The sequence below is a fragment of the Ambystoma mexicanum genome, chromosome 3p (genome assembly GCF_040938575.1).
Source record: "Ambystoma mexicanum isolate Mex_15411 chromosome 3p, UKY_AmexF1_1, whole genome shotgun sequence".
Classification (NCBI taxonomy): Eukaryota; Metazoa; Chordata; class Amphibia; order Caudata; family Ambystomatidae; genus Ambystoma; species Ambystoma mexicanum.
The window spans coordinates 642,909,604-642,923,656 of NC_090925.1; the positions used below are offsets into that span (position 1 = coordinate 642,909,604).

The window sequence follows — 14,053 nt, forward strand, 5'->3', positions numbered from 1 at the left end:
TTTGTTTCTGGCAGAACACTGAAATGGGAGGGTCTTCTCTGTGTTAATGATTGGGCGATAACAAGTGAAGGTGCCGTTTCTCATGAAGCCCACTTCGCTGCCCACAGATGTGCCTTCTTTGAAGGCAAGTAAACTGAGATACACAAAAAGTTTTGAATGGTCTCCCCTTTTTTTGTGTGCTTACTTGACACACACAATGGTGTTGGCTTTTTGTGAAATTTCACATTGTCTACGCATAATTTATAATAAGAAGCATCGTGCTTGTGTCTTATAGTGACTATATGTGGGTGACCATATCTCACATTCATTTTGCTCCTATTACGCAATGAATTCAGCATGGGCCAATGATTACAAAACACATATGCGTGAATTAACATCACATGAATAGGTTCACTCCGATGGGTATTAAAGAGGAATGTACTCGTGTGCATTCTTTTTATTTCTTCTGAACACTATAAATACTTAGAAATGTTCCTAAGGCGCGCACGTGTGGATGCTCTGGTCGATCAATGTGGGCACAGTTACTGGCATGTACTACTCACATGAAAAGTTAAAACAGCATTGTGTAAGCTGCAGGAGAGTCTGCGCATGCGCCCATTTGTCAGACGTAACGGTGTATTTACATAAGGGGTATCAAACTGTGACATAACGTGACCCCAGCACGGCGTGATAGGGGGCTCTCGTCGCTGCCCTTAGACTCCCAGTATTGGGATGTTAAGTGCATGTAATTCCTGTACGCCCTCCCCTATTACCAAATCTTTAATGAAATGACTCCGGAATGCGTTTTATTATATAATAACTCCTGAAGAAGCGCGCGCGTGTAACGTCGAAACGTCTTTTTTATTCTGCACAGGTATGCACAGTCAGCCTGGAGCCGGGTCTACTGCTGTCGGGAAGGCAGCCTGGCGCTGCCCACGCCCCTTCCCGCCCCCTCGCTCTCTCCTCCCCTCGGCTCTCCTCAGTCAGCCCTCTCCGCGCTCCTTCACACGGGCCGCGGAGGAGCTGCTGTAAGATGGCGGAGTGCGGCGCCGGGCTGGACGAAGCGCTTAGCTCATTTGTGTTCGACTACCTGGAGGAGTCTGAGGTGAGGGGGCGGGAGGAAAGAAGAGCCCTGAGCAGGAGGAACGGGGACCCCTGCTGCCTCCACATGACAGGATCCTAACGGCCACTACTGGGGACCCGCTGCCCAATCAGCGCCCGGCTAGAGAGAGAGTGTGCGGCCGGCATGGGCTGCAGCGGTGGCGCTGCTTGCAGCTAGCTCTTGCTCAAGCACGTGCCCTTTGCCCTGGTCACGAGGCGTTCCGTCGCGCCCTTGCAGGATCACTGTGGCCCTTGCTCCCGCTGCAGTTGCGTGCCCGGCTTGCGCAATACGCCAGTGGCTGGCCACGTTTGCCCACCCTACTACCCTTTGCTCTTCCAGCGCCCCCAATCGCTCACATGCTGATAGCAGCCGCTTCCTTGCTGCTTCACAGTACCACACGTGGAGCTGCAGAAGAGCCGGTGCAGGAAATAAGGGGCGGGTCACTTGGCTACCCACGTGTTCCTGTAGCCCTCAAAGTGTGTGTAATGTCTCCATAACAGAATTCCGGTATCTTTCTATAAACTCCCATAATCAGTCCCCGTTCAGGGCCCCGGTGTGTTTTGAGTTGTCTATGAATCGTTTCGTGTGCCCGCATCTTCCCCCTGAACCCCTGCGCATGCTTGTGCCGTGCCCTACCCCAGCCCTTGGCCAATGCAGGCCCCCTGTTACATGTTCCATTCATTCGTCCCACGTGGAGCAGGCGCGTGACACTGAGGTATGCACTGCCTGCAAAGGGAGGCCGGGGGCAGCTGTCTCCAAGGAGTGCGGGCTCTGCAGCCTCCATGCGGCTCCTTTCAGCACTGCGAGGAGGAGGAGGAGGAGGAGGAAGTGAAACGTATATGGCACTCGCAATGCGTTCTTGGCATTTGATGAGGGTTGGGGGGGTTTGAAGTCAGCACATCGCGTGCACACGGTGTCCCCAGAATAAGGATGGCGGGGACAAAGTTCATGGGCGTCCCCCCCTTACAACAAATTCGGTGCGATCTTGGGTATCGCACTTTATGACGTTGTTGCACAATTATTAAGGTTGATATATGGAACATGCGTATTATCAACGCACGGTGTTACGGACTAACGAATATATTGCATAGCATGAGTGACTGTCAGCCTATTAAATGTGGAGGATATCATAGATACTGTTGCAGTGTACTGACTTATCGCACGCGATTATAGAATACATATTCTGGCGCCTTTGCGTTTATCTCTAAACCCCGAAAGTTGTGACTAAAAACCCGCTACATAAATGCTCCCCTGGTACAATTTGGACGGAACCAAACCTATGAGCGTAGCGCGAGCCCATCTTGTGGACTCGGGCGTGGGCAATGCACACTATATAAAATACTGCAGCCTGCACGGAGTGCAGCATTCGGTGTGTGCGCATTGCGTGCTACTAAATATAAAGAATGTGACGCACACACTGCACTGGAAGGTATGTGCAGAAGAACGCACGTGCACACCTCTGTAGTGATGCGCTATTCAATAGAAGCAGGAAGCCAGGTTCATAATGGTTTATCCTTTTAGTGCAAAGGCACGTATTCGAGGATTGGGAGTGTGATGACGAGCTCATCCCGGCCTTCTGATAGTCACAGATGGCAGATTACAAAATTGACGGGTGCCGCCGCGCATGCGCGCCTGCGTAGATCTTGCTGCGGCTGAAGCCAGGGCACGGCTGGTGTGGTGTGGCAGCTGGGGCGCTTAATCGGACAGAATGGGTTCAGTGGCTGGTTGGGGGCTTATTTGCGGCGGGTTAAGGAGGGTCTGGTTGAGGTGGAGGGGTGTTTGCTGGCGCGGATTAAACTCTGCCTAGTGATAGTTGGGCAATAGACCTTCAGAGATTGGGTTGCCGTGGCTTGAGGGGGGCAGAACGGGGTGGTTGGACTTTCATTGTGGAGGGGGATAGTGGGCCGACCTGTGGTCTGTTGGGGCAGGAGGGTGCGCGCGCCTAGCTTGGGGGTCGCTTCCGGGAAGAGCACCGCTGCTATGGATGTTTGCCATCCACACCTCCCTGCAGGTGCTGCTGCATTGTGCTAGGAGAACAGGGGTTGGGCTGGCGTGGGAGGGAAGGGGGGGGTGGACTTATGGTCATTGGTGCGGTTGTGATGGCGCACACCTTCGCCGGCTCTGTACAGCGCACCTCTCGCATAGGGCCGGGCCCTCCTTGCTGGCGCCAGATTCGTGCAGTGCTATCTGGCGGCTGCGAGCTTGGCACGCAGCGCGCACCTGTTGTGAAATGTCCAGCAACTGACTCTGCGATTAGGCCCAGACTGGTACGCCTTTGTAGCGCCCTTGCGTGGTACTAGGTGAAGGGGTGCGCGAGTAAAGCTCCACAGGACACCGAGGCTCGGAAGCGGCGAAGCATTCCTCCCATAGTGGAGTGGCCACGTTTACTAAATGTGCCATAACGCCCACGCTCGCTCACCGTATACTGACACTCTGGCTCTTCGTGTGTTTTTGGCCGTGTGCCTTTATTCTCGCGTGTGTATATTTGCTGGTTGTGTATGATGTGGTGTTCGCGTATGGGTAATGCAGTGTCTTTTTTTTTGGTGACTGTGTGCGAAAGTTCCTTGCACATTCTTTGGGCACACGTGTGACACTCTTGTTTCTGGTTATGCACGTGACCAGGGACTGGACCGGCTGTAGTACTACTAATTCCTCGTAGTAATATGTGCGAGGTGGGCAGATAGCTCATTGGGTTGTGGGCCTGTTGCATACTCATCCTGGCAAGGTGGATGCAACGACGTCTACCCATCTAGATGAGCTAAACCTATTTTATCCAGGCAGCAAGAGACCGTTTCGTCGGTGCCTCGTTCTCTGGAAACAGTGGAGTTTGTAGCAAACAAAATCCACTCCACATAAGAGTCCAGCCTTTAGGCGCGTGGTCTAATTCCCGCGAGATTTCTGTTCCGCGTACAACAGGGGACAGAGGGGCCTTTATACAAAAGCAGCACTGTATGGCTACTCATAACAGTTTATCTGCAGCCAGTATTTAACAGCACAGGAAGTCCTTCACCTTTTTGAAGCAGTCCAGACCCCGCGAGGTTATGTTGATTCTGCGCTGTTTGGATTGGCTGTCTTTTGCTTTCGCGGACTGTCGCCACGCTGCCTCTGGATGCGTGGACCGCGCAGTGTGCGTGTTGGGGGTGGGAGGGTGTCATCGAGTTGTCACACGACCCTAGCGATTGCGCACGAATACTACAGCTACACCACTATGTGTACATCAACTGACCAGTCGAGAATTCACATCTATGGGATAATGGTGGCTCTGCGATTGTGCAGCCCCATGGCATTGAGGTGGAATACGGGGCGTGCCATATAGCAAAATTAGTAGTCTAGTTAGGAACTCGCTCGCTCATTCCGAAAGTGGCATAGTGACGGTGTAACATACCAGATGTTTAGCCTAAGCTTGCAACAGTGATACATTAATGCCGTGACACATTGAACGACTGTGAACACCAATTTAATATTTGTGTAAAGCTGAGAGGACTTTTGCGCAGAGGGTACTAAACGAAGTATTTTTCACCATTTCCCGCATCCAGTTTTATTCAATGCGGGCAAGAAGAGCCAGCCGTGTAGAACAGTCCCCGGCCTTGCAGAGTGAACGCAAGCCCTGCCCTGCAGTGGTGATGCAACTCGGCTGCACCCGCCGCACCGAGGGGTTAATGTCCCTGCAGGCACGGCGAGAATGCTTAACGAGGCAACTGCGCCGAGGGGGCGTGCAGCCATCATGTGACTGATTGGGAAAGTGATCCCTGTTCTGACGCCAGAGCCGAGCGGGCTGCCAGCATCACATGCCCGGCTCCTTCTGACTGGGAGGCGGTTCCCTAGGCAGCCGCAGACGTCACCGCTCTACTACGAGACGGAGCCCCGGCCCCGCCCTTTCGGCCGTTTTACAACCCTCTGAGTGAATTGTGAATGGAGTAGCCGGGCCCGCCCCCGCAGTGCGCGTGCGCCCGATGACGTGGATGGGGGCTTGGCGCGCGTGGCACAGGGAATGGGGCTCAGGACTGTATGTTCTGCTCGTATACAACTGAACAACTTTCAAATTGGCCAACATATTCATTCACGTTTTGATGGTATAATTGTTTCCATTGTTTATGTGTAGTTTAATCAATAGGATTTTTATATTGCACCATTTTAATCTCCCTGTATTGAGGCGTACAACGTTTCCGCTCAGTTTCTGACGTGTTAAAAAATGGAACTGGTTGAACAAAAAAAAGGTCAGCTGGTTGAGTGCCTTTTCAGTCTTTCAGACTACAAGGTCTTCCCTGCAAGGTGCTTAAATGAAAACATGCATAATATTAGCACCTCGTTTTTTTAATCTCCACGTGAATATTTGTCTGGGTTCCATATTTGTCACTATACTTTCTGCCTCTGCCTACAATCCAGGCTGTCTGTGACTTCACTCCTGAACCTCAGAGCGCCAGCCCTGGTTCTGTGCTTGATACACAGGGGGTCCTTTTGGTGGAGCATGGTAACTGCATGCAGGGTGCCGCAAACGTTCATTTTACACTTTTTAAAAACGTTGTGGAAAATTAGAATTCAAAAGGCAATATTGCCTCACAATGGATTCGTATGTTGCTAAATGCAGGAAGATGTCATAGGAATCCAATCATTTTACACCTGCAAGAACATCTCACACAGGCCTTAAACCAGGAGACATTGGAAGGGGGAGGAGGAGGAATACAAGGTGGAAGTGCTAAATCCCTTCCATGCCCCCAATCCTGCTCCAAGTTCATTGAAAAACCTGATGCAGTGTAAAAGTAAAGCACACATGGCATACTCCTTCCGTTTAGGCCTTATTTTTCACTCTTGACCATGTAAACTGACCCCACTGTATTGCAGTGTGCAGAGCGCATATTTATAGCACATGCATACTGTCTATAGGACTCTGGAATATAACCAGACTATTTACAGTGCATCCTGTGGGAGTGGGTAGGGCAAAGAGTTTGCATCTGCCTTGAAATACGCCTTCACTTCAATGGCTGAGGGCTTTGGAAAGAGAGAATCTCCCAAAACAAGTCCAAATGAATACTTTCCAAAGGTGTATCAAAGAAGTGGGAGACCCCCTCCACCTTTTTAATGGACAAAAGGCCCCTCTCGATTGGATTAAAACAGACTTGCTTTAAACGGTCCAATCCCTGTCCTTGTGACAAGTGACTGGTTGCATCATATCCAATGTGCTTTGTGCTAAAGAAAGTGTAGGGGAGAGCAAAGAAGAGGTACAGAGAAAAACAATATGGTAGAATCCTTCCCTCTACTATGCGGAGGTCCCTCTGATTGCACTAATCCCACCCCTTCGCAGACACGTAGCATCAGAGGCCCTTTGATATGAATACCACAGTGTGAGCTAGTCCTTTTTGTTTAGGGTTTGCCCTTTGGTTCCTGTTTCCCAGGAGCGTTCCTGCAGAAGGGGCTGTCTTCCTAGAGAGAGGTGTTACCAGAACTCGCAAAAGATCAAAAGTGAGGTGGCCCACACTGGCTACTGCCCTGTTGGGTGCAGCAGAGATACGTCTAGGGAGAATACACTATTGATGGCTGGCCGGGGCTTGCAAGATTAACCTACATATGATACATATCAGATGTGTCTTTAATATAGTATGTGAAATACCAGCCACCGTTGTGACAAATCAACTTCCGGGGCACCAGTGGTCCAAGGATGAATATCGTTTTCTAAACCATCAATCAGCCCCACAACCCTAATGCACCAGACGGGATCTGAACAGATTGAAACACAAGTCAAAAGGGACTGTCCAGGCAAGGTTGTATTAAAATATTTACTTTATTATTACTTCAACAGACAGTTCTAGCACACTACAAAATACAACCCACCCTGTAAATGAACACAGACCGTTTCACAAAGAAAAGGGATGCACCCTGCATACGGACAAGAGGGTAGTTGGTAAGTAATCAGTCTAACTCTTCAAGGTTATTTGGTTTCAGCACCAAGGGGCAAAGGGTTGTAACTGTCTCTAGGGTTCTTTGGAGAAGGACAAGGGGGGGGGGCAGAACCACAATGTACCCGGTGCTTAAGAAGTTCTTGATGTGTGACAACGTTGAGGCAGTTCCACAGTGCTTGGCAGCTCCTAAAACAGATGGGAGACAGCTGCGGGTTTTAGGCGGCCGGCAGTATGACACATGAGGCTGGATGGATTGCTGCAGGCTGGCCTACACAGTGGCTCAGGGTCAAGAACCGTTGTCTCTGTGCTGGTTGGCGGATCTGGAATGCTGGTCAAGGAGTCTCAGATGGCTCTGGTGACTGCGGTGTGACAACAGTCGGTGGTGCAGACATTTGCGGTTCAAGGACTCGACTGTCTCAAATGTCCTTAAAAGATGGACTCCTCCTAGCTTCTTTGCAGGGCTCGTGTCGTCCTTTTAAGGCGGACGGCCCCAAGCTTAGGAGAGAGTTTGCAGGCAACAACCTTGTCCTTAGTTCAAATACTCTGGCACTTCCCACCTAGGAAGCTTGTTGGCAGAACCTAGCCAGGAACCCTGTGTGCTGGCTGGGTACCAGTTCTGAGTCCAGTATCTCGGTCTGTTCCCTGGGAGATGTTTAAGAGCGGGATCTTGGAACTCCTGACCTTCATTCGCTGGCGGAAGATGTAGGGTGGACTGTACCTCCAGCCCAGGTCCAAATGAGTCCTTCTTGGTCCTTTCAGAGTCGTCGGATGATCTTCTAAGTGATGGGTTCAGCCTTCTTTTAAAGCCAAATGGGCCCCAGTGATTGTTGACGGCTAGGCCTACCTTAATGATCCAATCCCAGGTCCCCACCAATAATCTTCTGTTATGCATGAGGTCCGTACCAGAGTGCTCTGCCACAGGAAAGGTAAGGGGTGACAACATATGTCTAAGTCCCACCCATCTTCCTGCCTGTTGTAGATCAATGTGTCTCTCTGGTTAACTGAGCCCTGTGACTTGATAAGTGCAGGTCTCCCTTGAAGTTTGTGACAAGAGCAGACTTTCTGTCTCCCTCAATTGACATGCTTCTCCCCTAGGAAAGGGATACGCTCTGCAAGGGTACCTACAGTAACTGATGGACCCAGACATGCCATTCACTGTCTTGTTATACAGAGGGATGGGAACTAGCTTCAAGTTGACACATTGCATTCCAAAGAGTGTTACCCCCGCTTTCCCCCTTCTTGAGATGCTTACCCGTGGCTGTCACATTCCAGCTGAACATGACTGGAGAGGACGGCGCCTGCAAGCTGTTTTCACCCGGACTACACGTGACTGTGTTTCGTGCAATTTGTGCGGAATGGCCGTGCACATTTTTGGAGGTTCATCAGCCATCAATAATTTTCATCATCAAAAAATCCCCCAAAAAAACAGGCGAGCACACACTCCTCAGTGCGGGCAGTCTAATTCCTCACAACCATACTCCAAACTTGGGTATTGCTTATGTTTAGGGATTAAACTGCCACCAGCATGGTAATCCTTCATAATTATAGTATGGAACAGAGGTGCAGTTTTTAATTGCAGCGTCTGTGTGGATGTGAAGTTGCTGTCGCCCCAGCCATGAAGGGAGCACCTCTGACCCCTAAACCTTCTCTGTGCCACTGGACACAGGTGTTGAAGATCAGGATACTAATGCACCAGGTCACGGGTGCACACTATGCTTTTGGCTTTAGTTTGATGAAGGGGATCTGGGTAAGCAGACCACCCTGTCTGAGCTCGAATTACCTCCATCATTTTATTATGAATACAAATCAAAAAAGCTAGGGTTTTTACACCCGTACCAGATGGCAATTCTCTTGTGACCTACACCACGCCCGTTATACGTAGATCACTCACAAATAGCAGAGCATAATGTCCAAACGCTCTGCAAATGGGAGAGCACTTTTAGGCAGTGGTTGCCTCTGGGACAGATAGAAGCAGGGGCAACTGGGAGTTGTAGTCACGGGCAATGTGTGACATCTTTGTATGGGCTGGCGGCACCAGAAGTTAAGAGGGATCCCACGTGACCAGGTCTGTCCTTAAGTGTGCATGCAATTGAGCATTTGCACTGTGGTATGCATAGCCCTTGCCAATAGTGAAGAGGCATTGGGTGCTTGGGGGGGCGGCACGGGGGGGACTTGCACTTTGGCATGCCCAGTCCTTAGCAATAGTGAAGCGGCATTGGGTGCTTGGGGTGGAGGGTTGGGGGCTTGTAATTTGGTATGCCCAACTTTAGCAATAGTGAAGCGGCTTTGCTTTCTTGCTTCTGATGATGTTTATTCTTGGTGGGATAAAACACATATCACAATGTGATTAAAATAAAAAAATATGTTTTTATTTTTTTTTATAAAAGTGTTCTTAGTGTGGACTTTGTCTTCATTTTTTAAAAATAATAAACCTGCAACCAAAACATAATTCTTCTGTCCGTCTTTTCTATCGGCACCTGTGCAGTTTATTTTAATTTGCCTTTTTTTTCCGATCGGTTGAAGAGCCCTCTATGCCCACCCAGCAGCTCGTGTTTTAAAATCCTTATAAGATGTTTGGCCTCTTGCAAATCAATTAAAGAAGGACTTGGATGGTCCACATCACATCTTCCTAAACGATAGATGCCATTTTGTGATTCAGTGCAACGCCGAGCTGATGGGTTTGAGCCAATTACTTTTTTGTCCCCGTGCGCCCTTCCCCACTAGGCCCCAAGGGGGCGGCGGGAACAGATGCAGTTTGTTTAGTAATATTGGTGCCCCTCTGGCTTACATGTGCAGCACTGGTGGGGCGGGGGCGGGGGGTGCAGTTGGGAGTATTTTTTTGTATTTCTATTTATTATGTTCATATAGCACTTTACGCCAAAGCGCTTTACAATATAACAACAAGAATACATAGAATATGATAACAATACAAGCAAATTACAAACATGAAACAAACCAATAAAACAGTATGTAGAAACATGTACCTAGGTCAATAAATGAGAAAAGGAAGGGGGAGAGATGAGGGAGTCGGGATGGGGGAATAAAATGAAGTGGGGAGCGGAGGAAGCTTAAGAGGAAAAGGAGCAGGTAGGGAGAGGTAAGTAGGGGAAAGAAATGAGGGAAGTGAGAGAGAAATAAAGGGAGGTAATGAGGGGTGTCAGGGCGGGGAATGTAGAAGAGATTTCAAGGAGGCATGGAAGGAGGAGTAGGTGGGAATGGAGCGGATAGAAAGAGGTAGAGAGTTCCAGTTAGGGGGGAAAGGAGCTGAAAGGAACTTAAACGAGAAGAGGCACATGGAGCCAGGGGAACAGTGAGTAGGAAGAGATCAGCAGACCGGAGTGAGCGGGAGGGTGTGTAGAATGAAAGGAGAGAGGAAAGATAGGGGGGAGCAAGATCATGAAGAGATTTAAAAACGGGACAGAGGAAGTGAAATTTAAGTTGGGAGTGAAAGCAAAGCCAGCCAAGGTAAGAAAGTGAAGAGGAAATTGAGTCATGAGGAGCGAGAAGACAAAGGGTACAGATGGCAGAACGGTAGAGGGATTTGAGCGGGGCAAGATGAGAGGCAGGGAGTCCAAAGAGGAGAGTAGAGTATTGTGTTATTGTTGCATTTTAAGAGGTGACAAGGCTAGGTGTGGGCGTTTGTGACTGCTGACGTGTCACTCTAAAGCAGTGGTAGTTACACTTTTCATACTGACCCCCCCTTATTGTTTATGCCCCCAAGCCTAAGGGGCCCAACGCATGTTCGGGAGGAGGCGGGGCGGGGCGGGGTCCCAGGCTCTTTAAAATATAAACAGATTGTTCTAGTGCTTACATTTGTATTTTCTTTTGAAAACAGTCATCTTAATCCTTGTTTAAAGAGCCCCCCCCCTTTGAAGACCACTGCTTTAAAGCAACCACTTTTACATATGAACCTTGGTTCCTCTTGGACACCTGCTGATATTACAGCTTCCAGAGTTACACTCGGTGCTCTGCGGCGGGTATATCAGACCTTCCAGGATTTTGCGGCATGAAATGGCAAATTTTGCGGCATGAAATGGCAAATTTTGCGGCACAAACCTTTATTTATTGCGGCATTTTTGCGGGACATTTTGTATTAACTGGAGGGTGTAAGATTGCCACATTGCAGGAAATAGGTAGAGTGCAAGGCTAGAAGAGAGCCAGGGTATCATTATTATGTGTCTTTTGTATTAATTTAATAGGAAGAGTCCCAGATGTCTCTGGCTTGGCAGAACAGTGTTTGATTTGGCTACATTTCTGGTTTAATGTTCATGCCTATTTAATAGTATTAACTAAATTGATCATTATCAATTGTAATGCTGAAAATATTCCCCTTCTATGTTCTCCAATCCCCCAAACACCCACAAACATCTCACCAACTCTCCATCATAACTTACATTCCTTAACCTCTCACTCTGTCATACAAATACTAACGTGCTATGTCACACTGTCAAGTCACAATCTGCACTGCCCAGCCCCTGCCACACTCCAAATCATACTCCCAACTCACACCTTACACTCTACAATTCCTCCCTCAATATACAGTGCTTCATTCTTTTGTGCTGCTTCTGCATCTTGCATCTTTTCTCCCATTCTATCACATTCTTCCCTCATCCTTTTTCCCAATCTGCAGCTCACTGCCTCTTTCTGGCCAACCGCTTCCTCTACTTTCTGTACCTCTGCTCGCTCTCAGATTTCTGGCCCACCGCATCACTGCTTCCTCTGCTCTCTTGTGCAGCACTTCCTCCTCTGACCCACTGCTCTTCCTCTGCTTTCTTGCCCATCACTTCACATCTCACCCATCACTCTCCCTCTCTCTCGTAGTGTAACCATTTTTATTATTTTTTTTTAAATGTAGATTTTGTCCCAGTTCCTCAAATGAGGGGGCATTTAAAAAAAGAACGGAGGATATGCTATTTTTAGACAACCCATTTTTGGAAATGAGCAGGTCACCTTATTCTCAAAGGTGACCGGCGCATTTCCACAGGCTTGAGCTGTAGCGCAAATTGTGCGCTGGCAGCTGCCTTGAATGGTGTTCTGGGTTGTTTGACCGAAGTGTAATTATTTGCGGCGGAATTGACCGTAGTCAATTTTGCTGCAAATTGATTTGCACTTCAGCCAAACAACCCAAAATATACCTTTCACCACCACCCGACCCCCTCCCCTACTTAACCGCTTGGTCGCTGCAGCTTCCCCTGCAACCCTGCGGTGCCAGATCCGTCCCTCTAACGCGGGTCGGATCCGTCCCTCTAACGCGGGTCGGATCCGACTCTGCAGGGTCCTTTTTTCGTTATTTTCCTTTTTTTCTGTCCCCGCCTCCAATTTTGAGGAAAAAGGGGAAAACACTTCTGCAACCACCCTAGACCAAAAATACTAAACAAGGGGAGCGGGTGACACCCCCGCAACACATGTTCAGTATTTATAAAAATCGATCGAATAGTACTGCACGTAATTGGTCAAATTGTAACATTCGATAGATTTTTGTCATCAAAATGGGGAGTACTTTGAATAGAATCGCTCTCCCGACAGTGTTCTGCAAGCTCCCAGCGCCTTTCACAGGGACAGGCACTCTAGGTGCCTGCCGCTGTAAAATGTGACCCAAAAAATGCATTTTTATCCTGTTTGAGGAACAGAAATGCAAGCGACTCAACAGCGGTTCATACCTTAAAAGAAATGCATGACAGGGTCAGGAAAGACCCTGTCATGCAGTGGCAGCCCCACATCCCGTGCGCGTAGGGTTGCCTACAATTTCTGCACATTTAAAAGTGCATCTTGCTTGGAAATGAGGGATGTGCTTTTAAATTGACAGAAACGCCACTTTATTTGATCAAGGAGGTGAAAAAGGCCATCTGAATGGGCGCGCATATAAAATGTGCCCATTCATGTGTTCCTTGTGGATTGGGCTGCAATTTTTGGGGCGCAAGTGATTTCATTTCTTGTGTAAATAAAAACAAAAAAAAAAAGTTGAGCACCTGGCACCCTGAGGATTCTTTTTTTCAAAACAGTAATTTTTGCAGATTACCTAAAAAAAAAAAAAAAAAAAAAAAAAAAAAAAAAAAAAATTTTTTTTTTTAAAAGATGCTGTTTTTGCACAAAACGGCCATTTTTGCGGCATTTTGCGCAAAACGGCCGTTTTCGCGGCATTTTGCGGGATCGCAAAATCGCAATAAGCTGGAGGGTCTGGTATATTTACCTACTGGGCCATCTTTATTTCCTTGTACTAGCTCGTCAGACACTGGTACATCTGTTGTCCGATGCAGGCCCTACTTGGGAGGGAGTGTGGTGTCTGGGCCGCTTACAGTAGAGGAAGTGTGTTGCAGGCTTTCCCGTAAGTCATCTTAGTTTCGTTTTCCCTTTTACACCCCCGAGAGATCAGGCACACACTTTTGAGTTGCTCTGCATCGAGTGAGGCCTGCTCTGCAGCCTTGCAGAACCCACGCGTTTTTCACGTTATGCGTCACTAGCTCGTTCAGTCGCGTATGCTTGTTTTAATTCTGCCTGTGATTTGCAGTCCTCCGCGTATAAGCCTAAAACTAAACTTGCAAGTAAATGTAAAGGGAATCTTAAAACCCGCACTGGATTTGCCTCTCCTGGATGACATGGGACAATTTGAATGCGTTATGGGTGCTAGTTTCACAAACTCATCATTAGAATAGCCCACTTGTTGCCAGGACTGCTAAGAGGCCAAAGTGTGAATGGGGCATGAAGTATTTATTCCATTATGTCTCCTCCGAGTGAGTTGTGTGGTCGGCACTGGTGGGAGGGGGGAGTTACAATATCCAACGTTTATACCTGTCAATTTGCACCGGCAACCATGCCACCTGGCAGAGCTTGTGTGCAGTGGCTACTCAGGGTGTGGGGGTGGCCTCTCGAAGGGTTCTCGCGGGTTTACCATCTAGCTGCATAACTGGCGAGGGGGCTCAGCTGATGACGTGATGTTGCCGAGAGTGTTGTGTAATCTGCTGGCGAGCTCCTGCCTCTCGGGTTTCCATCAGAGTGAAATGGCCCAGTGGGTTAATGCGCTTGGTGCGTAGGTCTGTGCATAAGCTGCAGGACCGTGTGTTTGACTCTTGCAGTG

General features: G+C 48.7%; 1 protein-coding gene across 1 annotated transcript in view; it reads left to right on the plus strand.

Moving 5' to 3' along the window:
- Window positions 1-980: 980 nt before the first annotated feature.
- PPARGC1B (PPARG coactivator 1 beta) overlaps window positions 981-14,053 on the plus strand; it is a 203,063-nt gene continuing 189,990 nt past the window's right edge. The window contains exon 1 of the mRNA XM_069651407.1: window positions 981-1,084. Coding sequence (XP_069507508.1) covers window positions 1,013-1,084 — 72 coding nt within the window. The 5' untranslated portion in view covers window positions 981-1,012. The remainder of the gene's footprint in view (window positions 1,085-14,053) is intronic.